At 47.1% G+C, this 26,216-nt stretch overlaps 2 protein-coding genes across 3 annotated transcripts in view; one reads left to right on the top strand and one right to left on the bottom strand.

The window, feature by feature from the left end:
* The window catches only part of DNAJC7 (DnaJ heat shock protein family (Hsp40) member C7), a 42,423-nt gene extending 27,647 nt beyond the window's left edge, over positions 1-14,776 (top strand). For both annotated transcript variants that reach the window (XM_053567648.1, XM_053567649.1), the window contains 9 exons: positions 1,997-2,115; positions 2,932-3,085; positions 4,207-4,371; positions 5,683-5,774; positions 9,997-10,070; positions 10,476-10,622; positions 11,583-11,735; positions 13,934-13,996; positions 14,439-14,776. In XM_053567648.1, coding sequence (XP_053423623.1) covers positions 1,997-2,115; positions 2,932-3,085; positions 4,207-4,371; positions 5,683-5,774; positions 9,997-10,070; positions 10,476-10,622; positions 11,583-11,735; positions 13,934-13,996; positions 14,439-14,476 — 1,005 coding nt within the window. In that variant the 3' untranslated portion in view covers positions 14,477-14,776. The remainder of the gene's footprint in view (positions 1-1,996; positions 2,116-2,931; positions 3,086-4,206; positions 4,372-5,682; positions 5,775-9,996; positions 10,071-10,475; positions 10,623-11,582; positions 11,736-13,933; positions 13,997-14,438) is intronic.
* Positions 14,777-16,033: 1,257 nt separating this feature from the next.
* CNP (2',3'-cyclic nucleotide 3' phosphodiesterase) lies at positions 16,034-24,371 on the bottom strand. Its single transcript, XM_053567620.1, has 4 exons — positions 24,235-24,371; positions 22,348-23,020; positions 19,467-19,606; positions 16,034-17,906 (listed from the first exon to the last, which is right to left on the bottom strand). Exons 1-4 carry the CDS (start codon positions 24,235-24,237, stop codon positions 17,457-17,459), a joined length of 1,266 nt encoding a protein of 421 aa, XP_053423595.1. The 5' UTR covers positions 24,238-24,371; the 3' UTR covers positions 16,034-17,456.
* Positions 24,372-26,216: the final 1,845 nt, after the last annotated feature.

Raw genomic sequence — 26,216 nt, 5'->3', positions numbered from 1 at the left:
GCCTCCCAAGTAGCTGAGACTACAGGTACCCACCACAATGCCCAGCTATTTTGTTGTTGTTATTGTTGTTGCAGTTGTCATTGTTGTTTTAGCTGGCTGGGGCTGGGTTTGAACCTGCCAGCCTCAGTGTATGTGGCCAGCGCCCTACCCACTGAGCTACGGGCATTGCCCTGAACAATTTTAATAACATAAGGAATTGCTATTTCTTGTTTTACATAACAGGCTAAACATGATGAATTATGCAAAGTAACAAATAAAAGTGTGAGAATGTGAGTTTTTCTCACGCTCATTATAAATATGATTGATTCATTGTGGAGGCAGTTCAGCCTAGTGATTAAAGTTAGAGGCTCTAGACCTCTAACTCACACGTCATTACAGCTCACACCTGTAATCCCAGCACTTTGGGAGGCTGAGACAGGGGAATTGCTTGAGTCCAAGAGTTCAAAACCAGCTTGAGCAACATAGCAAGACGCCATCTCTTTTTTTTTTTTGTGGTTGAACCCGCCACCTCCAGCATATGGGACCGGCACCCTACTCCTTGAGCCACAGGCGCCACCCTCTTTTTTTTTTTTTTTTTTTTGAGGCAGAGTCTCACTATGTTGCCCTCAATAGAGTACTGTGGCATCACAGCTCACAGCAACCTCAAAGTCATGGGCCCAAGCAGTTCTCCTGCCTCAGCCTCCCAAGTAGCTGGGACTACAGGCACCTGCCACAATGCCAGGCCATTTTTTGGTTGTAGTTGTCGTTGTTTGGCCGGTCCAGGCTGAGTTCAAATCCACCAGCTCTGGTATATGTGACTGGTGCCCTAGCCGCTGAGCTACAGGTACCAAGCCTTGACCCCATCTCAAAAAAAAACAAAAACATTTTAGGCCTGGCGCAGTGGTTCATGCCTATAATTCTAGCACTCTGGGAGGCCGAGGTGGGTGGATTGCCTGAGCTCACGGGTTTGAGACCAGCCTGAGCAAGAGCCAGACCCCGTCTCTAAAAATAGCTGGGTGTTGTGGTGGGTGCCTGTAGTCCCAGTTACTTAGAAGGCTGTGACAAGAGAATCACTTGAGCCCAAAAGTTTGAGGTTGCTGCGAGCTATCACGCCATAGCAATCAACTGTGGGTGACAAAATGAGATTCTGTCTCAAAAAAAAAAAAAAAAGTTTAAAAAACCAGCCAGGTATACTGGCACATGAATATAATTCTAGCTACTTGGGGATCTGAAGCAGGAGGACCACTTGAGCCAGGAGTTTGAGACTGCAGTGAGCTATGATTGCACCACAGCAAAACTTCATGGCGTGAGAATGAGACACTATCTTAAAAAAAAAAGAAAGAAATGGGTATATGTTGGAGAGAATAGGCTCTGGAGTCTTAGTGTCTAAGATCAGGTCCTGTTTCTATCACTTAGTAACTTTGGCAACCTTGAACCTTAGTTCCCTGTATCTTAGTTGTCTCATCAGTAAAATAAAAATGGTAATATTACGGTAGCGCCTGTGGCTCAGTGAGTAGGGTGCCGGCCCCATATGTCGAGGGTGGCGGGTTCAAACCCAGCCCCAGCCAAACTGCAACAAAAAAAATAGCCGGGCATTGTGGCGGGCACCTGTAGTCCGGCTGCTCGGGAGGCTGAGGCAAGAGAATCGCGTAAGCCCAAGAGTTAGAGGTTGCTGTGAGCTGTGTGACGCCATGGCACTCTACCCGAGGGCGGTACAGTGAGACTCTGTCTCTACAAAAAAAAAAAAATGGTAATATTAGTAATTTCATAAAATTGTTGTGAGGATTAAATGACCTAAAATATAAAGTACTTCTTAAGTGCTCATCATTTGGAACCTCTGCTCTCCTGTTGTAGTACTTTAATGAACCAAGTTTGTTTATAAATTTTGATATTACTTTCCTGCTCAGCAATGGAACTTCTTTAAGTTTTGAATCTATCTGTTGCCCTTACCAAACTAAAGTGAAAATGTATCTGAAGTCCAGGATGAAGAGCCTTAATATTTTCTTCTTCCCCATAGGTTGTCTTCTGCATGGACCGAGCCCTAGAATTTGCCCCTGCCTGCCATCGCTTTAAAATCCTCAAAGCAGAATGTTTAGCAATGCTGGGTCGTTATCCAGAAGCACAGTCTGTGGCCAGGTATGCATTGAGGCCAGTTCATCATTGAAATGCTAGATACTGCTAGAGTGATGCTATCTGGCAGCTTTCTACAATGGGAGCTACCATACTGTCCCATGGGTAGGCCAGCTGGGCTGATCAGACCTTCTTGGGACTAAAAGCCAGATTTACAAACCCATATTCAGGGTATATAAGACTATAGTAGCATAGCAGGTATTTGAGTATGTATATGAAAGAATGGATTATGTTATGTTTGGGGGGACTTTGCTTGTTTTTTAATGTAATCCTTCCCCTTCTACTCCATGAGTTGACAAACATTCTTGCTGGTCACCAGGTCTCTTTTGCATCTGCTCAACTCTGTCATTGTGTAATGTGCAAAAGCTGCCATGGAGAATAGATAAATTAATGGGTGTGGCTATGTCAATAAAATTTTAGTTACAAAAGCCAGTGGCAGAAAATATTTAACTCTGTGGGCAGTATTTTGCCAATTCCTGTTCTAGTTGAATAAGGATTGTGAGGCACAAATATATTAAAGAAATATAGGTGGTTTATGTGAGGTTTGGGAAGCATTCTTCGGAATCTATCTACCTTTGGATACTTTAAATATTAGACACATGGTCAAGGAACAAACTGGCCACAAATGGTGGCAATGGTGGGGACATTCTAAACTACAACTGAATGTATTCCCTGGGGTGGTGCCTTTGGCTCAAAGGAGTAGGGCGCTGGCCCCATACACCGGAGGTGGCAGGTTCAAACCCAGCCCTGGCCAAAAACTGCAAAAAAAAAAGAAAAGAAAAAGAAAATAAATCTGAATGTATTCCTTTCTGGCTATTGCAGTGACATTTTACGAATGGATTCCACCAATGCGGATGCTCTATATGTACGCGGTCTTTGCCTTTATTATGAAGATTGTATTGAGAAGGCAGTTCAGTTTTTTGTACAGGCTCTCAGGATGGCTCCTGACCATGAAAAGGCCTGCATTGCCTGCAGAGTAAGTTCTAGACACCAAATCTGGATGGGAAAAAAAAGCTTCTTTTGGGGACCTTAAGATGCTTAGAATGGGAGCTTTTAGAAACACAATTCATATAAAAGCTTCTCTTCTCATTTTGTAAGGATACATGGTCCTTGTTCATGACTTCAAGGTTAGGTGCAGTGGCTCACACCTATAATTCTAGCACTCTGGATGGCAGAGGCAGGAGAATTACTGGAGTTCTGGAGTTTGAGACTCCAGAGCAAGACTCTTGCCTGAGCAAGAGCAAGAAACCTACTGTTATAAAAAAAAAAAAAAAAAAAATAGAAAAAATTAGCTAGGCTTAGTGGTACATGCTTGTAGCCCCAGCTACTCAGGAGGCTGAGGCAAGAGGATCACTTGAGCCCAGGAGTTTGAGGTTGATGTGAACTATGATGACACCATGGCACTCTACCTGAGGCAACAGAATGAGACCCTGGCTCAAAAAAAAAAAGAAATTACTTTAATTTACTAAATAATTTTATTTACTAAAGGTAAATGTGATTATGTAGGTCAGATCCTTATCTAAGTGAAATGCTTTGGGGGATTTTTTTGTTTTGTTTTTTTCCCCTTCAGTGGAGAAAAGATAGTAATACTTCCCTGGAGTTGAGGCAAACCCTGGATAACACAGGTCTCATTGGTATTTTTGTAACTCTTAGTTCCCCCTGTCCACTCCATAGGAAGCACAAATGGGCCAGGTAGTAGGGCAGGAGGTGCTGTGTGATGCTAAACTGCTGGAATTAAAGAACTTGAAAATAGGGCGGCGCCTGTGGCTCAGTCGGTGGGGCGCCGGCCCCATATACCGAGGGTGGCGGTTTCAAACCCGGCCCCGGCTGAACTGCAAACCAAAAAATAGCTGGGCGTTGTGGCGGGTGCCTGTAGTCCCAGCTACTCGGGAGGCTGAGGCAAGAGAATCGCTTAAGCCCAGGAGTTGGAGGTTGCTGTGAGCTGTGTGATGCCACGGCACTCTACCGAGGGTGATAAAGTAAGACTCTGTCTCTACAAAAAAAAAAAAATAGAACTTGAAAATAGACTCTGGCCTCTTTATGCAGTGGTCTAAGGCTGTCTGGATGTGAACTGACCTCCCTCCCTTTTTTCTGTAGAATGCCAAAGCACTTAAAGCAAAGAAAGAAGATGGGAACAAAGCATTTAAGGAAGGAAATTACAAGCTAGCATATGAACTGTACACAGAAGCTTTGGGGATAGACCCCAACAACATAAAAACAAATGCTAAACTCTACTGTAATCGGGGTACGGTTAATTCCAAGGTAAGCACATCGTCTGGTTCTTGGGACCTACAGAGATATCTTTAAAAGACATCAAAACAGGTCTTGGGGGCGGTGCCTGTGGCTCAGTTGGTGAGGTGCCGGCCCCATATACCAAGGGTGGCAGGTTCAAACCCGACCCCGGCTGAACTGCAACCAAAAAAAAAAAAAAAATAGCTGGGCGTTGTGGCGGGTGCCTGTAGTCCCAGCTACTCGGGAGGCTGAGGCAACAGAATCACGTAAGCCCAGGAGTTGGAGGTTGCTGTGAGCTGTGTGATGCCATGGCACTCTACCGAGGGCCAAAAGTGAGACTCTGTCTCTACAAAAAAAAAAAAAAAAAAAACAGGTCTTGGGAAATCTGCCCAGTGTTCTTAAGCTAGATGAGAGAGGAAGAGCTGTTTTGGTTAATATCTCAGCTTGTTAGGAACTACCTTCTGAGCAGCAAGCTTTTATCTTTTAGGTGGAATTTGGGGGCACACGAGGGGCAATTGGAAGGATAGCCTGTTCTTTAAGGTCTGTTTTTTGCAGGAAGAGAGTGGCTAGGGGCTTCAGGATAATTTTTAAGAAAGTATTGTTGCTTCTCTTTGCTTAAGCAGGTGCTCATTGACTTTTTAGAAGCAATCTGGAGGAAGAGTATGAAACTGGCTTAGTTTTTTTTCCCCAATATAACTCATGGTCACCATGCATAGCTGGAAATGGCTAGAGTGCCCTTATGACTGTTCATAAGAAATAAAAGTAGGCTCCTTGCCCTTACAGATCCCTCTGGAGGAACGGAGGACAGGAACCACCCTTACTACTTCTGTTTTGTTTGGGCACTAACATGGAATGGTAGAGGTGGTTTATCCTCACAGATAAGTGTACTTGGCTTGCATCACATAAAAAAAAAAAAGGGGGCAGGCAGCACCTGTGGCTTAGTGAGTAGGGTGCTAGCCCCATATACCGAGGGTGGTGAGTTCAAACTCAGCCCTGGCCAAACTGCAACAAAAAAATAGCCAGGCATTGTGGTGGGCACCTGTAGTCCCAGATACTTGGGAGGCTGAGGCAAGAGAATCACCTAAGTGCAGGAGTTGGAGGTTGCTGTGAGCTGTTTGACGCCAGGGCACTCTACCGAGGGCAACAAAATGAGACTTTGTCTCTAAAAAAAAAGGCAATATTTAATTTGGTGTCCTTAGCCCCCAGTGACAAAAAACAAGAACCTACTATGACGGAGGCCAGTGTGACTGATCATCCTAGAATTTTAAAGCCGTGTTCACAGAGTCTGGGCTCCCTCAATCACCAAAGATGTAAAGTCTGACTGATTTCTCTTTCCTGAAGCTTAGGAAACTAGATGATGCAATAGAAGACTGCACAAATGCAGTGAAGCTCGATGACACGTACATAAAAGCCTACTTGAGAAGAGCTCAGTGGTAAGTGCCTCTGGTGGGTGGGGGGAAGAGGGAGTTGCTGCTGGCCAGGGGGATTGCATTGTGGATGATGAAGCAGACCCAGGGATGTTGTGAGGTCATTTGGTCCTTCCCCCTGCCTCTAGGTGGGATTGTTCCAGCCCTAGACTATCTTTATAGACCTCCAGCGGAGGAGATTGCACAAGCTCCCTCAGTCTCCCATGCCTGTGTCTAACGCCCCTCACGGTCAGTAAGTTTCCTCTGATGCCTGACCCAAATTCCTTTTGTTAAAGTTTAAATCCATTTACTTTGGAGATTTTATTTTGTGTTGTACACTTTTGCTCTAACTTGGCACAGTGCTTGGCACATTGGTGCTCACTCAGTAAATGTTTTGTTGAATGAATGTATGGTGATTGAAAGAAGAAATAAAGTTATCTCTTGGAGACAGTTGAGAGTTCTTCCTATCCCTGTTTGTTCTGGACAAGGGAAGAAGGGATTTAATTTGCCTCAGCCTACCAGCAGCATAAGGAACCTCCTTTTGAATATCCCTGGATGGTATTCTATGCTCAAGTGTTTCGACAAGCCAGAATATATCTAACCGTAAGGCCCAGATTTGCCTCAAAGACAGGGTGCTCCCCGGCAGGGTTGTTCATTTTACCCTTGGACCCACCAGTTTTTTCCGGACAGGAACATTAACAAGGGCTAGAAGGTCCCTCAGAAATCTGTCTTTTCATTTCAGATTATTCCCCTGGCAGAGAAAACTTGTCTTTAAAGTTTCTAAAGGAAGACATACTTGCTGTATAGCAGTCCTCCAACACCTGCTCCATTCCTTAGGGTGAAATGTCATCTCTAAAGAACAGGTGCTGTTAACCAATGCCTGATGAGCCAATAGCTTAAGCTCCCCCATCTCATCAGTGATACAGAGTATCTATGGACTGTCTCCCATTTTGTTTTCCCAAAATTATCTCTCTTAAAACAGGAAAACTGCTGTTATGCATCGTGCTTGCTTTTTTTTTTGAGACAGAGTCTCACTATGTTTCCCTCGGAAGAATGCCATGGCCTCACAGCTCACAGCAACCTCAAACTCTTGAGCTTAAGCGATTCTCTTGCCTCAAGTCTCCTGAGTAGCTGGGACTACAGGCGTCTGCCACAACACCTGGCTATTTGTTGTTGTTGTTGTTGTCCTTGTTGTTTTGGCAGGTCCAGGCTGGGTTCAAACCTGCCAGCTCCAGTGTATGTTGCTGGCACCCTAGCCCCTTTAACAATAGGCACTGAGCCCGTGCTTTTTTTTTTTTTTTTTTAAGCGAATCTCTAAGTAAATGACAGTCTGCACATGAAACATATAGAATAATATTATAGAGATTCTGTGAGACCAACCATCAGTCATTCAGTTTTTGCCACTGGCAGACAAAAGTAGAAGCTTTGGAAGGCAAAAAGAGTACCCTTTGACACGCCTAAAGAGTGATTTTAATAGATGTAAAATGCTATATAAATGAAGGTGTTTTATCTATACTAGCAAAAAAGGAGAATCACCTAAATGTCCAGTGCAGCGTTTTTCACCCTTTTTCATCTCACAGCACATTTGAACCTATAGTTAAACTTCTGTGGCAAACTTAAATTATGTTAATCAAAAAGAAGAGTAAAACAAAAAAAGAACATATTTACTGTGCTTTGATCTTTAAAAATTTTCACACCACACCTAAGATCCTCTCACAAACACAGCAGTTGAAAATCACTGGTCTAGTGGGTGGATAGATACATGGTACTGTATTAGCTCCAGGGAATGTATGTTTGAACAGGGAATGGAAAGAACAGAAAATTCTTGATTTGGTAGGAAGATAATTGAATGGAGGATTATTTTCTTTCCTCTGTATTTTTATTTCATTTATTTATAAAATAAAATTTTATTTCCTGTGTATACAATAAACAAAAATGAGGAATCGCTTTGATTAGACAGCTTATCTTTGTAGCAGAAACAGAACTATGCTTGAAGTGGTTCTGCCTTTGAGATGCTGCCACATGGAGACAGTGTGTGCTGTGTAGCACAGTTGGGTATTTGGCAACAGTCTCCTGAAGCAGCTGGGATTGGCAAGAAGCACTGGAGATGACCTAGCCAAAGTCTTGCTAGAGGCCTGAACACTGTCCTTGTGTGCCTTGACTTACCCCTAAAGCTGGGAAGATGCCCGGTGTTTGCTATATCTCCCATTGTAAGCTGGAGTTCTCCCTTTTTCCTTAAAGCCATACTTTTCTACTTTCTCTTTAACTTTTTAAGAAATTCAAAATGTGAGAATATCCTTGAATTTTAGAAAGTTGTGAAATAAAAGTACAAATCACTATAGTGTACCTTGTTAAATACATTACATGTGGGCCTTGAAAATTCATCAGGGTTAATTATTTGTCAGATCAGTTAACAGGTTTTTTTTTCTTTAACTTCAAATTATGTTACATTTCATCGTGTAAGAAGCTATAGTAGCATTTGTGTCCTGTGTTTGGGGTGCATTGGTGTTTTATTTAACTTAAAAAAAATTTTTTTTTTAATGCCCTGAAGGCTATGTTAACCAGTTTGATGAAAATACTTCACATTGTATATAAAACCAGCACATTGTATCCCATGATTGCATTAATGTACACAGCTATGATTTAAGTAAAAAATTTTGATAAGACAGGTCTCTCTGTCACCCTGGGTAGACCGGGTAGAGTGCTATGGTGTCCTAGCTCACAGCAACCTCCAACCTGGGCTCTAGCAATCTTCCTGCCTCAGCCTCCTGAGTGTCTGGGACTGTGTGGCATCCACCACGACACCTGGCTAATTTTTCTGTTTTTTAGTAGAGATGGGGGTCTCACTCTTGCTCAGGTTGGTCTTGAACTCTGAGCTCAAGTGATCTTCCTGCTTGGCCTCCCAAAGAATGCTAAGATTACAGGCATGAACCACCATGCCTGGCCCACATTTTTTGTTTGTTTGTTTGTTTTTTGAGACAGTCGCACTTGGTTGCCCTCACTAGAGTGCTATGGTGTGATAGCTCATAGCAACCTCCAACTCTTGGGTTTAAGCAGTTCTCTTGCCTCAGCCTCCCAAGTAGCTGGGACTACAGGCACTCGCCATGATGCCCAGCTATTTTTAGAGATGGAGTCTCACTCTGGCTCAGGCTCCAACTCGTGAGCTCAGGCAGTCTACCTGCCGTGGCCTCCCAGAGTGCTAGGATTACAGGCGTGAGCCACACCATACCTGGCCCCACATTGTTTTTTAAGTTATAAATCAAAATGTTGCCAGAAAATTCAGATACTCCTAAGATGCTGGGCTTCCTTTTTGCCAGCCACACTGGTAACACTCCACTGTCCTGGACTCCAAGGCTGGTGGGGACTTGGTGTTTGTAAAGATGGACCTCTGTGGTAGCAGTAAAAATGGAATCTTTTATGCAGCATTGAGCTGTATTACATGATCGCTTCCCATTTTTCAGCTGATGGCAGCTGTCTCTAGAACTTTTGCCACTGTCTGTTTGATTGGTAGGCTAGTACTAATGCCAGTGATCTTATCAGGACATGGAAAAATGCCATTTGCTTTTGTGGAAGAGACACTTAAAAGGTCTGGCAATCAGCCCGTCAAGCTAGATTCCTCTCATCTTGAGCCAGGGCAGCCCCTCCTTTTTTGTGCTACCAATATAGAAGCAAATCTATGTTTAGAGTCTCTTTTTCTGTCTTATTTATCAACCTTTCCTAGATTGATTGGTCTTAGAAGCATTTGCCAACAGCCACCATCTTAAACTTGATCTATCTAGTGGCTCACTAATCCCACTTGTGCTCTGGATTAGAGCTAACTCTGCATGTTTATGGCACTGTAGGTTTCAAAGCACTTTCATATGTATTTATCCCACTTTTCTCTTATGTGTCTCAATCTTGAGTAATCAAATAGGTGCCTTCACATTGCCTTTTCTGAGATGGTCCAGTTGCCTCCTGGATGGCTGTGTCAGAAGGAACCTTTTCCCCCTGATTACTTTCTGCTCATAACTGAGCATCACTTTAATAGTTGGGTGCAAGTGCCTTGGAACCTTTTTTTTTTTTTTTTCCTTTCTTGAGGAACTGATAGCTAATTTTCTTTCATTGCTAGATTAAGGCCTCCTGTTTCATGAAGCACTTCTTACCAAAAGTGTGTGTCTCCTGCTTCAGCCATGCCTCTTGCCCTAGAGCGATACTAAAGGTCATTGCTATTTATGTCTGAGCGCTGTATTGCCCTGTATTTCCTTCTCAGTTACATGGACACAGAACAGTATGAAGAAGCAGTGCGGGACTACGAGAAAGTGTATCAGACAGAGAAAACGAAAGGTAAAGAAAGGAGTTGGGGAGCATTTGTTTCTCAGGGAACTGTGTGGTCTTAGTTGTCGGCCCTGAAACTGGACACAAGGTAGTTTGATTCAGGGATCAGGGATATACCTAGATCTTGTCGGATCCCCAGCCAGAAAGAAATGAGCAGAGATCTGGGGGAAGAGCAAGAGGCAACTATTTCCTGGTCCCAGACCCTCCCTTTCACTTTCACTTTTTTTCAGTATGATGAGGCTAATATGAGGAACCTAAGTATGAATAGATTTTTTTCTTAACTCAAGAAGAAAGCACCATAAAAAGCCCCAGACATGGTTAACAGGACTTCTAACTCCTAGGCAACGAAGCTGGGAATCAGCAGGGGGAAACCAGAATCAGATTTGTCCATTGATGCCAAATGTCTCCCTCTAGAACACAAACAACTCCTAAAAAATGCACAGCTGGAACTGAAGAAGAGTAAGAGGAAAGATTACTACAAGATTCTGGGAGTAGACAAAAATGCCTCTGAAGATGAGATCAAGAAAGCTTATCGGAAACGGGCCTTGATGCACCATCCAGGTAGAGCTGGTGGAGTGAGGGGGCCTGGAAAACTTTCGGGGCAGGCCCACGGCAAAAACCAGTCCAGAGGGGAAGCCTCAGACAATAGCCAAAGCTATTCTTTAGCTGAGAATAAAGTATTGACAGAGTTCTGTGCCCTCTAAATTTTGAGAAGTACCAAATTCCAAAATCGGACAGAAAGTGATTTTTATTTTCTTTTTTCTCTTTTGTGTCCCCTCCCCTCCTCTGCCTCCCTCTCCTTTTTTTTTTTTTGAGACAGAGTCTCACTATATTGCCCTCAATCTCAATAGAGTGCTGTGGCATCACAGCTCACAGCAACCTCAAACTCTTGGGCTTAAGCGATTCTCTTGCCTCACCCTCCCGAGTAGCTGGGACTACAGGTGCCTGCCACAATGCCTGGCTGTTTTTTTGTTGCATTTGTTTAGCTGGCCTGGGTTGGGTTCAAACCCGCCACCCTTGGCGTATGTGGCTGGTACCGTAACGACTGTGCTACGGGTGTCGAGCCTCTTTTTTTTTTTTTTTTTTTTTGGCAGTCTCCCTTTGTTGCTCACGCTAGAGTGCCATGGTGTCAGCCTTGCTCATAACCTCAGACTCTCCTGGGTCCAAGCAATTCTGCCTCAGCCTCCCAAGTAGGTGGGACTGCACGAGCCTGCCACAGAAGCCTGGCTAATTTTTCTATTTTTTGTAGAGACAGGGTCTCCCTTTTGTTCAGGCTGGTCTCAAATTCCTGAGGTCAAGCACTCTTCCTGTCTCAGCCTCCCAGAGTGTACCATGCCCAGCCTCATAAAGTGATTTTTCTCTTAAACTTTTTTTTTTTTTTGGCCAGGGTCAGGTTTGAACCCACCACCTCCAGTATATGGGGCTGGCATCCTACTCCTTGAGCCACAGGCGCTGCCCCTAAATTTTGTTTTCTTGAGACTCTTGATTTCATCTGAGTTTTTCTGGTATTCCTCCCTTTAGATAGGCACAGTGGAGCCAGTGCTGAGGTTCAGAAGGAGGAAGAGAAGAAGTTCAAGGAAGTCGGAGAGGCCTTTACCATCCTCTCTGATCCCAAGAAAAAGACTCGCTATGACAGCGGACAGGACCTAGATGAGGAGGGCATGAATATGGCTGGTAAGTTGGTTGGGGCATCCTAGGGTGAATCTGACAGCTATAGCATTAGAATTTTTTCTAAAACACTCCAGATGGAGAGTCTATATGTAATTAGTGATACGCAATGATTTATAACATGCTCCCTAGATACAAAGTACTGTGTTAGATGCTAGAGACAACAAAGATGAATCAGATAGGTTCCCTGACCTCTAGGAACCCAGTATCAGGGTTTTGCATACTTTGGCCCAGGGGCTAAATTTGATCCATGATCTAAAAAGACATGGAGTCAAGCACATGCAGTTAAGTGTAGCAGTTTCACAGCATGCAGAGGGGGCTCCAAGGAGGAGGGCCCTAGCAAGGGGAGGCTTGGAAGTAAGAAAAGCATACCCTGTTTCCCCAAAAATAAGACAGTGTCTTATTTTAAGGTGTGCTCCCAAAGATGTGCTAGGTCTTATTTTCAAGGGAGGTCTTATCTTTCCTGTAAGTAGGTCTTATTTTAGGAGGATGTCTTATTTTCGGGAAAACAGGTTAGTTCCCTTGGAGCTCTGCAAGTGGCTCAGTCAGGAAGGATAGAGGGGTAGAGTGCTAGAGGAAGGCGCTGGTGAGAGGTGAGGTTAGCAGGTAGCTAGATCAGACAGCAGAAGGCTGTATGGGCTGTGTGTGGTAAGGAATGTGGGCCTTTTCCTATTAGCTAGAAGTTCTTTTTTACCCACCACAGAGTGTGCTGATATTTATGTGTCATACATTGCTGTAAACCCTCAATTGTATTCCCCAGAAGACTTAGCATTAAGTAAAGCATAGCTGTCATTGTCATTGCTTTCTGTGGGCTAAGAGATAATAGAGGCCTTGAACTGTGCAGTGTGCAAATTATCTCTAATGTCAACCCCTTCTCTTCCCAACAAGAAAATCTATTGGAATTTAAAATAAGATTGGTAATACTATATAGATAATCCTGAGTCCTCTCCAGTTGAGGTTGGGTGCAGTAATTGCACTTATTAATAAACCTGAGTTCACTGGTAATAAACATGTTGCTCTGCCTCAAAAGTGAGAAAGTCTGTAAGCAGGTAAAAGCTATTGAAGTTTTAGTAGGGGTGCTGTGGATCTGCTTTTAACTCTTAAAAAATGTGAGGAGTGGAGGTGAGGAGAGGAGTAAAGGAATAAGATATAATAGGTAGAAGCAGGCACAGACTGGAGGGCACCATCAAGAGGGAGGGGAAAGCTTAGCAGGGCGGGTTGCTGCTTGCTGTGTCCGGGAAGAGCAAGGACTGGGTAGAGTGACTCTGGCATGGCTTAATGGTGGGGCCGTTCACTGAGTCAGGGAGCTCAGGAAGATAAGCAGATACGCAGGCAGAGAAAGTCACTTTTGGACACACTGGTGTGGGATCTCCTCGTGATCCGTCCTCTGTGCAGCTTAGGAAGTCAGTTGTGGCTGGGCCATCAGACCTGCCAGCCTAGCCAAGAGTGTAGCACTAGAGTCAAAATTTGGAATTTCCAGTTCTGTTGCTTTCATTGGTCATGTGATGTTGAGTAAGTTACTTGAACTCCCTACATGTTTTATTGAGTATAAAAAATTGGGAGTAGGGCGGCGCCTGTGGCTCAAGGAGTAGGGCGCCGGTCCCATACGCTGGAGGTGGCGGGTTCAAACCCAGCCCCGGCCAAAAACCACAAAAAAAAAAAAAAAAAAAATTGGGAGTAATACCCTGACAAACTGTTAATAAGATTAAATGTTATAATGTGTTCAGAGTACCCAGCATCGTGATTAGCACCTGATAAGTACTTAATATGTCATAGCTTTTTTTTTTTTCCTGGCATGCAGTCTAGACATGGAATCAAATTATTAAGTGATAGATCTTGTTCTTATATTTACTTTTGGTAGTGGTTAAGTGATAAATGTAACCTTTTTAGTAGCAGCTCCAGCATTCTAGGGTGACCATGTGGGGAAGGTTTTGTGTCAGGAAGTACAGGTAGCCCTGCCACATGGGCTGAGGCAGAGGAAGCTTTCCTTCAGGATCACACTTGGAAGAAAGGAACATGTCCTAGGAGTGGGACCAGAGAGTGCATTTTGCATAGGACAGAACAGATATGAATTATTGGGAAAGGAGGAAAGTGAGACTATCTGAGAAAGCTTTGGAGATCCATTTTATGCCATTATTTCCTCTTCAAACACTTCTGATTTTTTTTTCATCTTTTTGTCCCTTCCGTGTTACCCTCCCACACAGATTTTGATGCAAACAATATCTTCAAGGCATTCTTTGGCGGTCCTGGGGGCTTCAGCTTTGAAGGTGAGTATGCCTGCTGTTCTTAAGGGTTCCCACAAGATCATAAGCCAACACCGACAAGGCAACAGTTTTGGGAGTCAGGAACCAGTAAGTGGGGACAGCTGCATTCTGATGTAGCAGGACATCTATCTACTTTTAGCTATTGCTGAGGGTGAATTAGTATCTATTCCCAGGCACACACTACCTTGGGGCCATTAACACCACATTTTTGCAGGGTCAGGAAGGCATCTCTAAGCTGCCTGGTATTGAGGCTTCTCTGCAAGAGTGAAGGTGTTCAGAAACTGCACACTCACATGTTCCTGTTTGTAGCCCAGGGGCCAGACTGATACTAGGGTTTCTCTGTTTTAAGTTTGAAGCAGCCCTTGAAGACTTTTTTCATGATCAAAGTGATCTTCCTTGGAAAATCCATGGAGCCAAACTAATAAGCCTTTCTTTTCCCTTTCAGCATCTGGTCCAGGGAATTTCTTTTTTCAATTTGGCTAATGAAGGGCAGCCACCCAGCACCCAGAAAATAGTCACTCAGTTTAACCTTGAATGTGGACACAATTCACCTCCTCCCTTCATCATGTCTCCGTGTACTTAGAGCAGTTTCATTTCCTGGTTGGATACCCTGTGTCTGAGAGGGGTGAAGGAAAGGGAGCCAGTGCCGAAGACTGCGGGTAAGGGAGGGAGGTGGGGGGCGGACAGGGAGGCAGCTTGTGAATTTTTGTTGTACTGTTTAACTTTATTAAAAAAGAAAAAAAGAATAAAATGGTTTGACCCTTTCTGGCCCTTTGCTCTGGCAGCTGCTTTACATCACTCCAGAGTCAGTGGGTCAGATTTGAACCCCCAGCTTGAAACTGATCTTAACATGTATTCTGAGGTTCAGTACTGAAGTTCCACAAGCTGCCACACCAGGGCTATGGCACACTGAGTGTTGGCAAGTGGGGTGCTGCTCTCTCTCCGAGTTTTGTCCAGCATGTGAGTGCTAAGCAGGCCCTGGGTGTGCTGCTGGGCCCAACCTGATGGGAAGGCGAGTTCAGAAAACAGTAGGAGCCCCCAGAGTTCACCAGAAGCTGCGTGTGACCAAAGCTCACAGGTGAGCACAGGTAGGTGCTAACCTAGACAGGGCAGTTTACGTACACAGGCTTTCACAATTCTTGCTACCATTGTGGGCTCAAGGGAGGTAGGATGAAATCTAGTCCCTTGGCCCCCAGACCCCCCCCTTTTTTTTTTAGACAGAGTCTTACTTTGTCACCCTTGGTAGAGTGCGATGGTGTCACAGCTCACAGCAATCTCAAACTCTTAGGCTTAAGTGATTCTCTTGCCTCAGCCTCCTGAGTAGCTGGGACTACAGGTGCCCCACACAACACCTAGCTATTTTTTTTTGTTGTTGCAGTTTGGCCAGGGCTGGGTTTGAACCCGCCACCCTCAGTATATGGGGCCGCCGCCCAGCTATTTTTTTTTTTTTTTTGGTTGCAGTTGTCCTTGTTTAGCAAGCCCATACTGGGCTAGAACCCGCCAGCTTTGGTGTACGGCCGGCACCCTCTCAGAGCTACGGGTGCTGAGCTCCCAGACCCTTTCACGGTGGGACGGGCAGCTCCAGAGCCCTGGTCTGGTTGCTGACATTAGGCCCACATGATTGGAATCACCATTCCTGGCACACGGCCCTTGCCTTCTCCACTGGTTTCCCTTTCTGCATGTGGGAGGCAAGCCAGGCAAGAAGGCAGTAGCATCATGCTTCTTAGTCAAGTTTGGTGCTCAAAGTGAGTAACAGGAGTTCTTAGCAGAGCCACTTGAGACTTTGCCTGAAACTTAGATTTTTAGTCCTTTGGTACGAGAGATGGCCAGGGAAGGGCCCTCAACTGGAAAGATAACAAGTTCTCTTCTTGAGCTCCTCCCCCTTTCTTTGTAGTCTTCTTCTTTGGTGCCTAGGCCACAGTGCAATGATGGGACTAAGAAGGCCTGGGAAGTTCCCCATGTGGCTCTCTAGCCCTCTATTGGCCTGGACCTCCTTAGTGTTTGGTCTTCTCTTGTGTTTGAAATAGCACTTATCAGAACTGGGAAAAACCTATACTAGGAATTTTGGGTCTTGCTGAAAAATCTTCCTGATCAGATTGGGTTGGGCTACCTGTAGGCTTGGTACCCTAGTTAAAGGAGGATGAGAGGCTTTGTGCTCCACACTCCTCATACCCAGCCAGCCCCCACCTTCTGCATGAAGCTAAGGCCAGGCTCTCTGCTTCCTCATGAAAGCCAACACTGTTCAGCTGCCCAACCTCACCACAGCTGTGCCCAGCCAGCAGAGGGGAGACAGGACCGATGGCCCCAAGCTGAGGGACAAAGCCAGTCCTAATATACCCAGCCCTAGCCCCAGGAAAGACTGAGCTGGGCACAGAAGGTTGAGAGAGACTGCACACAGCTAGGATTAACATGATTTATTTCACTGTCAGTCTTACAAGTTGCTGAGGCTGGGCAAAGACAGGATAGTAACTTAAATCCAAGATAGTAACTTAAATCCAAAGCACTTTTGAGTGACAGCCTGATTAACAAGGTCCTGTTATTGAGAAGGCAGTGGAAGGCACCCAGGAACCATAGCACAAGCAGCAGTGTTAAAAAAAAAAAAACAAACCCTCCCCAAAGGCAACAAGTGAGACTTGGCCCTTACCAGCTAGGGGCCATTCCACTGGCTCTTGGGCACCCACCAGCCTCCTTTAGAGGAGGCCTAGAGGCCTCCAGTGGCACCATGGAGGCAGGATGGGTTGGGCAGACAACGGACTGGAATATCCTCGCCCATAGGATGCTTCTGGCCTCAATCTCCCAATCCACACAACAAAAGCACACCGCTGGGAAGGACAGCCAGCTCACCTTCCTGAGACCAGCAGCCAGCCTGGACTATGGCTGCTGCTTGTTCTGTTTCTTCCCTAGTTACCAAACTATTACTTAGTTATGGTGTGAAGGGAAGGATAGACTTAGGACCAAAGGTGGTAGGTAAACCTCTTTTTCTACCCTAGTATCCCCAGCCTTCCTGGGGCAACACTGATTAAGAAATGGGATCAAAGTCACCCTTAGTTTTCCATAGTGGTAGAAAACTTACAGTCCCACTGCCTTTTGCCTCCCGACAGCAGGGTTTATGCAGCTGAGGTGTCTCTTCCCAGGAGCCCAGCTCTGGATAGCAGTGGGCCTGGGCTTACCAGTACTTGGAGCAGGGCAGGACTCAGGGTTCTGGTTGCAGCTCCAGGCCCAGCTCAGACTAGCCCCATCAGCTTTGGTCCAGGTTTTGGAATAGTACCTACCCACCCACCTTGTGTTGAGAGCTTAAGCATTAGAGGAGAAGGTGGGGCGGTTATTTTACAAGTTTTTAAAAAGTTGTAGGTTAACTTTCAGTAAAAAAACAGAAAAAAAAAAAACAACTCTTAAAGGAGAGTGCATCTTCCCTCTCCTCCCCTCCCCTTCTAAAGAGCAAGGGGGCTACAGTGGTGAGGACTCATATGATGATGCAGGACTGCATGGCACCTCCCTTCCGGCTGCCTTGTGTGGGCACAGGTTTGCCTTTCCCATAGTATCCCGTGAAGATGGCCCTGACCTCCACCTTCTTGGCCAGGTTTAGCATCCAGTGCCCATTGCCCATGGAGTACAGCTTGCCCCGGCTTAGCTCACCCACCTCCTCACCTCGGTTGCCCCCCTTCTCCTGCCGCACAATCTCTAAGAGATCAAGGCCCGTCTGCACAGGCTCCACGTCAGCTGCACAGCCGAGAGTGATGTGGGCACGGCTCCCTTGGGGTAGGGTGTCAGAGGGGGTCAGCTTGTCCACGTCACTTGGCCACAACTGCAGCTCCTGCTCACTCAGCTCTACCCGAGCCCCAGTCGTCTTGGGTGTCACAAAGAGGGCAGAGATGGTCAGCGTGAAGGCTTTGCAGTAAGATTTCTTTACCACCTGGGGAGAATGAAAAGCCCAAGCTAGAGATGGTGGACTCTAAAGGGCAGCAGACCAAGGGTGGGTCACTCCTGGAGCAGAAAAGGGGAAGTCTAGCAGAAGTGAGCACAGCTGAGCAAAGGTCATCATTAAAGACATGTCATCCTGGGCGGCACCTGTGGCTCAGTCGGTAGGGCGCCGGCCCCATATACCGAGGGTGACGGGTTCAAACCCGGCCCCAGCCAAACTGCAACAAAAAAAAAAAAAAAAATAGCCGGGCGTTGTGGCGGGCGCCTGTAGTCCCAGCTACTCGGGAGGCTGAGGCAAGAGAATCGCTTAAGCCCAGGAGTTGGAGGTTGCTGTGAGCTGTGTGAGGCCACGGCACTCTACTGAGGGCCATAAAGTGAGACTCTGTCTCTACAAAAAAAAAAAAAAAAAGACATGTCATCCACAAATATGCAGCACACAGCTTTCCGATGGGCACAGCTCAGGGTATGGTGAGAAAGGCACAGACACTTAGAGAGGCAGGCAGCAGGGGTGAAGCTCAACCTGCTGAGCTCACAGCCTCTCTCCCCACTTGCTCCGAGCAAGCTGCTCCACCACTCAGTACTTTGTTTGTTCACCTATAAAATAAGGATAATACAGAGCCTCCCTTGTGAAGGGAGTGTGTGTCCAGGCATACACAGCAGGTTCGATCATCTTCATGCTGGGACCCAGTCACCCTTGGGACTCAGACACACCTTTGAGAAAGCCCATCTCTCCCACCTGACTATGAAAGCCTCTCTATTTTTGCTCGCAATTCCTTGTCCCAACAGTGTCTGGCATGTTATATTTATTAATATGGCTAAATGAAAGAATTGAAAGAATGGGTAGAAATGACAGTGGCAAGTTACGTATTCATTCAAACTATGCTAGGGTGCTAGAAACATGGTGAATAAAACTAAAAACTCCTTGCCTTTGGGGAACTCACATTTGAGTGAGAGAAAACAACGAATAAACAGGTGAAATGATTGTACTACCTAGGCAGAGAAGGGACAGCATGGGACTGGGGTCAGGGAAGGCCTCCCTGAGGAGGCACTGAAGGAGGTTGGAGCCTGAGCTGTTTGACTCCGAACACCTGGTATTTAAAGATCACTGAATCAGCAGCTATGGGCATAGGGTGTAGGCCGTGTGGTGCAGAAGGATTTAGTACCTATAAGCTAATAAACTCCATTATCCTCTGAAACTCACTCTGAGGCAAAGCTAGGCCTCAGACCTGGGGACAGGAACCTCAGTACACCTGCTCCCTGGAGGCAAGGGACTCCTAACCTCTGGAACTTAACATAGGCGAGAGCAGAAGACTGCTGCTGACCAGCATTCCCCATGAATCTGCAGAAGACAAAGGCACTGCCAGGGCAGGCTTCTTAACAACAGGCAACTGACATCACTGCAACTAACCCTAGAGACAGGAGATCTGGAGGGAAAAATGCCATTTTTCCTTGAGCTACTTGCTGTCTGGTTTCTGGTCCCCATCTGACACCAGTACCCATCTTCCCCCCTTTCCCTCCCCACCTTGGCTAGGTGTCCCTGGGAGAAACTCACATCCAGTTGGGCATACTCATCTGCCCCCGTGGCCTTCCCATAGTCACAGAACTTGGTTGTGCAGTGCAGCACGCCTGGGGGTCTCCTCCCAAAATAGGTGACCAGGTCAATCTTCGCCCTAGGCTCATCCCCAGTGATAACTGCAAAGAGAAAGAGGGTGCAGTCAGGGCAGAAGAGCAGGGGCATCAGATGTGAAGCGTAAGATTTTTTTTTGAGACGAGTCTCACTTTGTTGGCCTCGGTAGAGTATCTTGGCATCACAGCTCACAGCAGCCTCAAACTCGTGGGCTCAAGTGATTCTCTTCCCTCAGCCTCCCAAATAGCTGGGACTACAGGTGCCTGCCACAACGCCTGGCTATTTTTTTCAGAGATAGGGTCTCAGTCTAGCTCAGGCAGGTCTCAAATCTGTGAGCTCGGGCAATCCACCTGCCTTGGCCTCCCAGAGTGTTAGGATTACAGGCGTGAGAATCATGCCTCACTCATGTGAGGCTCTGTCTCAAGAGAAAAACAAAAAAAGTTTACATTCCCTGGCTTTACATTGTGTAGATCTTTACATCTCTTCCCCAAACTCTAAGGCATTTTTAATCCAGGAGTAGGTGGTACAGGCCAGCGGTACCTGAGTATCTGAGATTTACCCAGATTTCACCTCCAAGAGGGAAAAGCAAGTCATGAAGAATGGGAAGGGAAGAAAAAAAAAAAAAGAGGACAGGACTCATGTAACAGAAAGAGCCAAAAAGAACAATGCCTCAGTCCTGTGCTTACTAGGCATGTGGCGTGGCACAAGTGACTGGCCTTATTTATCAAGCCAGTACAGCATTTAGGGTGACCATACACCCCAATTTTCTTTTTTTGGCCGGGGCTGGGTTTGAACCTGCCACCTCCGGCATATGGGACCTGCGCCCTACTCCTTGAGCCATAGACACTGCCCACACCCCAATTTTCAAAAGGCCACCTGGGCAACTTAGCACCCCATTTTACTCAGGGGCCCATCTGAAGGAAAGCCTACAAGGTCACCACTATACACCTTGCAGACCTGGATGGCATTCTGTGGCAGACGTGAGATGTGGAGCGTCTGATTTCAATTTCCAGACTATGCCTTGGCTATTGTTGGAATCACTAGCTTTTTTTTTTTTTTTCTTTTTTAAGAGACAGTCTCACTTTATCACACTCAGTAGAGTGCTGTGGCGTCACAGCTTACAGCAACCTCCAACTCCTGGGCTTAGGCGATTCTCTTGCCTCAACCTCCGGAGTAGCTGGGACTACTGGCATCCGCCACAATGCCCTGCTGCTTTGTTGTTGCAGTTTGACCAGGGTTAGGTTTGAACTTGCCACCCTCGGTATATGGGGCCGGCGCCCTACTCACTGAGCCACAGGCAATGCCCCAAGTCACTAGCTTTTTCCTGTTTATTCCCAGATTGAGTCCCTATGAGTATGTCTCACCCTCCACAGTGGGGAAGACCTCTACTGTGAGCCTGTTCTTGATCCATTAGGTTTCTCCTGCTGTAAACAGGGCAGAAAAAGATTGCAGTTTTGTATGCAGGGTAAACACTCCAGGGCAAAAAGCTAGCAGCTCTGAGCAGGAGGAGCTCTGCCTCTCAGGAGCTTTACCCTCAAGCCATTCACAGGTAGAGTGCTCTCTTGGTCAATGTCACTACAGGCACCACAGTTCTCTGCAGAATTTGAGCTTCAGGACCTGAGGAAAAAATTCCCTGAGAACTCCACCTTTGAGCAATACAAGCTAATATAAAGAAACACAGTGGTACTATTTCAAGTATGAAGGTAATCTAAAATTGGGGTGGGGGGAGGCAGGGCGGCACCCATAGCTCACATACACCAAGGCTAGCAGGTTACCCGGCCCTGGCCAGCTAAAACAACAACTGCAACAAAAAAAAAGGTAGCTGGGCGTTGTGGCGGGCACCTATAGTCCTGGCTACTTGGGAGGCTGAGGCAAGAGAACTGCTTAAGCCCAAGAGTTTGAGGTTGCTATGAGCTGTGACACCATGGCACTCTACCAAGGGCAACATAGTAAGACTCTGTCTCAAAAAAAAAAAAAAAAAAGAATGGGGGGGCCAGAAATGGCTTAAAGGCATAGAGAGCCACATTTCCCCAGTAGGCTACTGCAGAATGACAGCCACTAGGATCCTCCCTTATCCCTAACCTACCCTGTCACTGGAGCAGAGAGCCTTTGGCAGGAGAGCACCCTGCTAGAGTGGACAGAGTCTAAGACTATAGCCTCCATATCCCGTATTCCTTCAGTCTATCTCTGTTTTCCCATCTGGAAAGCAAGGAATTTTAGACTACGCATGAGACTCATGTCCTCTGAAGCCATGGAATACCACGTTACCAGTGACTACACCAACTAGCCCAAGGTCTGGAACTCTTCCCCAGTCTAAGAACAATAGTATTAGTTTTAATTTTGTTTTGCAGCTTAGGTTAATATTTTGTTTGAGAACATGGTTCTGCTGCTAAAAATGAGTTTGCAAACACTAAGTCAGATCCTCCCTGAAAGGTTGCATTATACAGTGACACATTTCCTGTGAACTGTTTTTCCCACTTCCAAGATAGGGCCAGTGGTCTAATAGAGGCTGGGAGAGGACAGATGGGGAGAAGAGGGCCAGAAGGAAAGGAGCAGCAAGAGGGAAAGTCCTTTGGAAAGTACCTCCCTATGTGTTCCACCACCTGGGGCTGCCTCTGAAGCACCAACTTGGTTCTCCCTCCTCCAGGTGGGCCCCATCTGCCTCCCCCAGTCATCGCCCAATCCTCTGAGTACATGGATGATCCTAATGCACAGCACCCTGTACTCAGCAGGGGTGGGCTTATGAATTAAGCTAACGGTGCAGGACTTTAGTGTCCCTGCACACCCTTCACACCTTGCCACCTACAGTGTGGAAGCTCCTTCTTGAAGGCCTTGTGGTTCCCCAGCTCATCCAGGAAGACCTGGCCAACTTTGCGGAGGTTCTCAGAACTCTTCTTGGTCAGGAACCAGCCGAAGTAGAGTGGCAGGATGTCCTTCTCCAGCCCAGGCTTCAGCTTCTTCAGATCTTCAGCTGACAGCAGCCATTGGTTCTTCTCTTTGAGCTGGGCACAGTCCAGCCGCCATGCTGTCTTGGGCTCTACCAGCACCACCTGGTACTGGTATTGGTCGGCAATTTCAAAGAGTTGCTCCAGCCGGTCCCGCTCATGGTTGGTGTCATCTACCACAAGAATTCTGATGTTTCCTCGTCGGCAGTAGGCAGCCAATTCCTCATCAAGCTGCTTGTACTCCTCAGAGAAGGTTGCTCGAGCGCCAGGGTTGATCTTATAAGCATCAGCAGACACCACTTTGGTGCCATCACGATACTTGTCTACGATGAACCGTGCCAGGGTAGACTTGCCGCTTCCTGGCAAACCACGCAGGATGAAGAGCGTCTTACACTCATGCAGTGTGGCCACTGTATCCTCATCCTGAAGGAAGGGAAACTGCAGCTCAGGCTTGTCCTTGGCCCCTGAAGATGACATTTTTCGGAAAAAGATCTTGGGCAGGAACGTGTGGCTTTTTCGGGAGAAGCCTCTGTTCTGTATAAGGAGAAGAGGAGAAGGTGTCAGCCCAAGTCAGTCTCAGATAACCTGCCGGCCTTGCCCCTCTCTCTGGCCTGCTTGTGGCCACCTACCCAAGCAGCTCAATACTGGACTTTCTCTCTTTTTCAGTCCCTGAGTACCTGTTTCTGGTGATGGAGGAAGGAGAGGGTTGTGTAAAGCTCTCCTACACTCTTACTGTCCTCTTTTAAGGAGCACCCATTGCTGCCACCTCTAAAAGGAGAACCTGCTGGAGTGCATGCAGGGCAGGCCCAGAGACTGAGGTTCTGGGACTGTCCCTAACTTTTATATTCTTGGCACTTATTAAGGACGTCCTCTTTTTGGGGTGGTGAGTTTCTGTGTCTGGGCCAAGCCACAGCTGCCTTGGCTCTGAGTATGCAGAGAAGGGTGGGGGCAAAGAAGGGTTACCCCCAAGACTGCTTCCCTTCCCCCAACAATGGCAGCAACAGATAATACTCTCTTGTCTGGGATAAGGGGACAATGGTCCCACAGAAGGGATGGGGGGCAGGGCAGGCAAGCAAGGGACAAAGGGCCTCATTCACTGTGACCCTCACCTCCTCTTCCGCCCTCTCCCGCCCCCCGCCCGAAGTCGTGGTCTTTGTGCCTGCCCCAGGACTGGTCGGCACAGGGCACCTGCATTCAGGGCCTAGCTCTTTCCACCACTCTGTTCTGTGTAGTTGCACCTCTCTGAGTCACTTCTCTTCCCGTCTGCTAAAAGCCATCAGTAACGATTCTTTATGTAAATCATCTCCTGCACAGAACGGGCCCCGCCTCTCTACCCCCGCGAAGTTTAGCTGGTGAGTGGTTTAATCTCTCTCGGCCTAGGCCAGCGCGAGCCTGGCCTGGAAGCAGCCGTGGCGCACCCGCCCCACCTCCTCCGTGTCTCCCCAGGCAGCGGCATCTTCTGCAGTTCCCGAATCCCTTCCTCACAAACGCCACTGTTTTCCTCCTACGGCTGCGTGCCCGGTCACCCAGCCTTCCCACACTTCTCCCTTACCTTGGGGCTGCACTGGAGTCCCAAAACAGCTTAACTCAGCCCCGGAACCGAGGGTCCTCATTTGCATGCTATTTCCTCCCGAGAATCCCCAAATAGCATTGTTTGCCGTTATGGTGCTACCCCCGTGCCCGGCCCGGGCCTCCCACTTCCCTTCCAGCCCCTGTCCCCTGCTCCCGGCTTCCACGCGTCCGCTCACCATGGTGAGGAGGGGGCGCCACCTGCGCAGGCACTAGCTCTCCGGGCCGCCCGCCTGCGCGGAGGGACACGGGAGTCCGGCGGTGGCGAGATCCGAGCCGGACCGCCTTACATACCTCGGGGGCGGGCCGGGGCGGGGCGACCCTCGCGCGCAGGCGCCGCGAAGCGAAACTGGAAACTCGCGATCGCCGGGTCCTCTGTGCCACGCAGCACACCTGAGTCGCACCTGTTAGCTGCAGTGCCGGTGAGCTGGCCGGCTGCTTCTTATAGACATCAGACCCAATCACCTTTCTCCGGCCCGCGCCGGGGTTAAGCGGGCGAGACAGGATCGTGCAAGTTCAATGTTAGATCTTGTCTTTAAATTTTTATTTTAATTCACCATGGACTTTTTGCATTAATTTTTTTCTTACAATGTTGCATTAAAATATTTTTATCTTGGGGCGGCGCCTGTGGCTCACTGAGTGGGGCACCGGCCCCATATACCGAGGGTGGTGGGTTCAAACCCAGCCCCGGCCAAACTGCAACCAAAAAATACCCGGGCGTTGTGGCGGGCGCCTGTAGTCCCAGCTGCTCGGGAGGCTGAGGCAAGAGAATCACATAAGCCCAAGAGCTGGAGGTTGCTGTGAGCCGTGTGACGCCACAGCACTCTACCGAGGGCAGTAAAGTGAGACTCTGTCTCTACAAAAAAAAAATATATATATATATATTATTATATTTATTATATTTATTATATATATATATATATTTTTTTTTATCTTGCTGAGATCGTTGGCACCCTAGTCAGTTTTGCATGTGAAATGCCCCACTGGCCTCACCCTACTCCCGAGGCCCTGTACATGTTGAAAGTCAATACTCAGCCCCGACCCTTCTTCCAGGATGGCAGTGGTCTTAGACCAGTTGCTCAAGTGCCACCTGTTCTGTGAAGCCTCTGAAAGCTCAGTTGGAGTTTTGATTTTCCTGCGTACCAAGTGCTGTGCTCATAAGCGCCACACCAACCCCTGAGGCAGGTATCGCATTATACAAAGAAGGAAACAAGCTTCAAACCTGATGGTGGTAGAGGTGGAATGCTTCTACTGCCCTCACTCCCAGGCTACTCCCCTGTACTTTTGTCGTACCCAACGTGAGTGGAATTATAGAGAAAATGCCAGCACACTGACCTCAAATTAGGTATGGGCTCATTTATTGGCTAGCTGACCGAGATAGATTCATATCCTGAATTCTCAGTGCCTGCATAACAAAAGAAGGGTTTTTATACCTTTTCTCAGTTGAGGGGGGAAGGTGGTAGGTAGAATCTTTGAAAGGTTAGATTTACAGGGGTAGGCGTTGGTTAGTTACAAGGGGAACCAAGGCTAGGAATGCAGTTTTAGAAGGGTCTGCTGTGACTCTGAACTAATCCCCTGTCTCCAGAGGATATGTTTGTTTAACAGCCCATTTCTGAAAGGCCTAAGTGCTGAAGGGAAGGAGGAAAGAAGTGCAACTTGGGGTTCCTTTGGCCTTTCACTTTGGCAAGGGTTTTCTTCCTCTGGGCCTTAATGCACAATGCCCTTCATCAGTCCCAGCATTGCTACATTCTGCCTTCCGTGCTTAGCTGAGGCTGTCCCACCATTGTTTCTCTTCCACAAAGCTTCCCAACTCTGTCCTGGAGACAGTAGACCTCAACGCTATGACCAATGTCTCATAGCTGTGCAGACACACACCTCCCTTCCCAGGCCTTCCTCCTTCCTTTAACCTTGCTGGATTCCCTGAAGCCCATCTGTTTCTTCACCCTCCTGAAACCGTTTCTTCTTAGCTCCTTTCTCATTTCTTCTATGAGGCTCTTCTGAGAATGGGTGCAGAGGAGGTGAAATGATACACTCAGAGTTTGCAGGAGTGTAAGGTATCTATTTATTGGTAAAATAGTGACAGAAAGAGGCAGAGGTGACCTGAGAAACCCAATCCCTCATTTAAGACAAATCTCATCTAGCAATCTCAGGTACCTTGAGT

This window comes from Nycticebus coucang, chromosome 18 (genome assembly GCF_027406575.1).
Source record: "Nycticebus coucang isolate mNycCou1 chromosome 18, mNycCou1.pri, whole genome shotgun sequence".
In the NCBI taxonomy this organism is placed as follows: Eukaryota; Metazoa; Chordata; class Mammalia; order Primates; family Lorisidae; genus Nycticebus; species Nycticebus coucang.
Note: the sequence above shows the minus strand (reverse complement) of the source record. Positions and strands in the feature narration are given on the sequence as shown.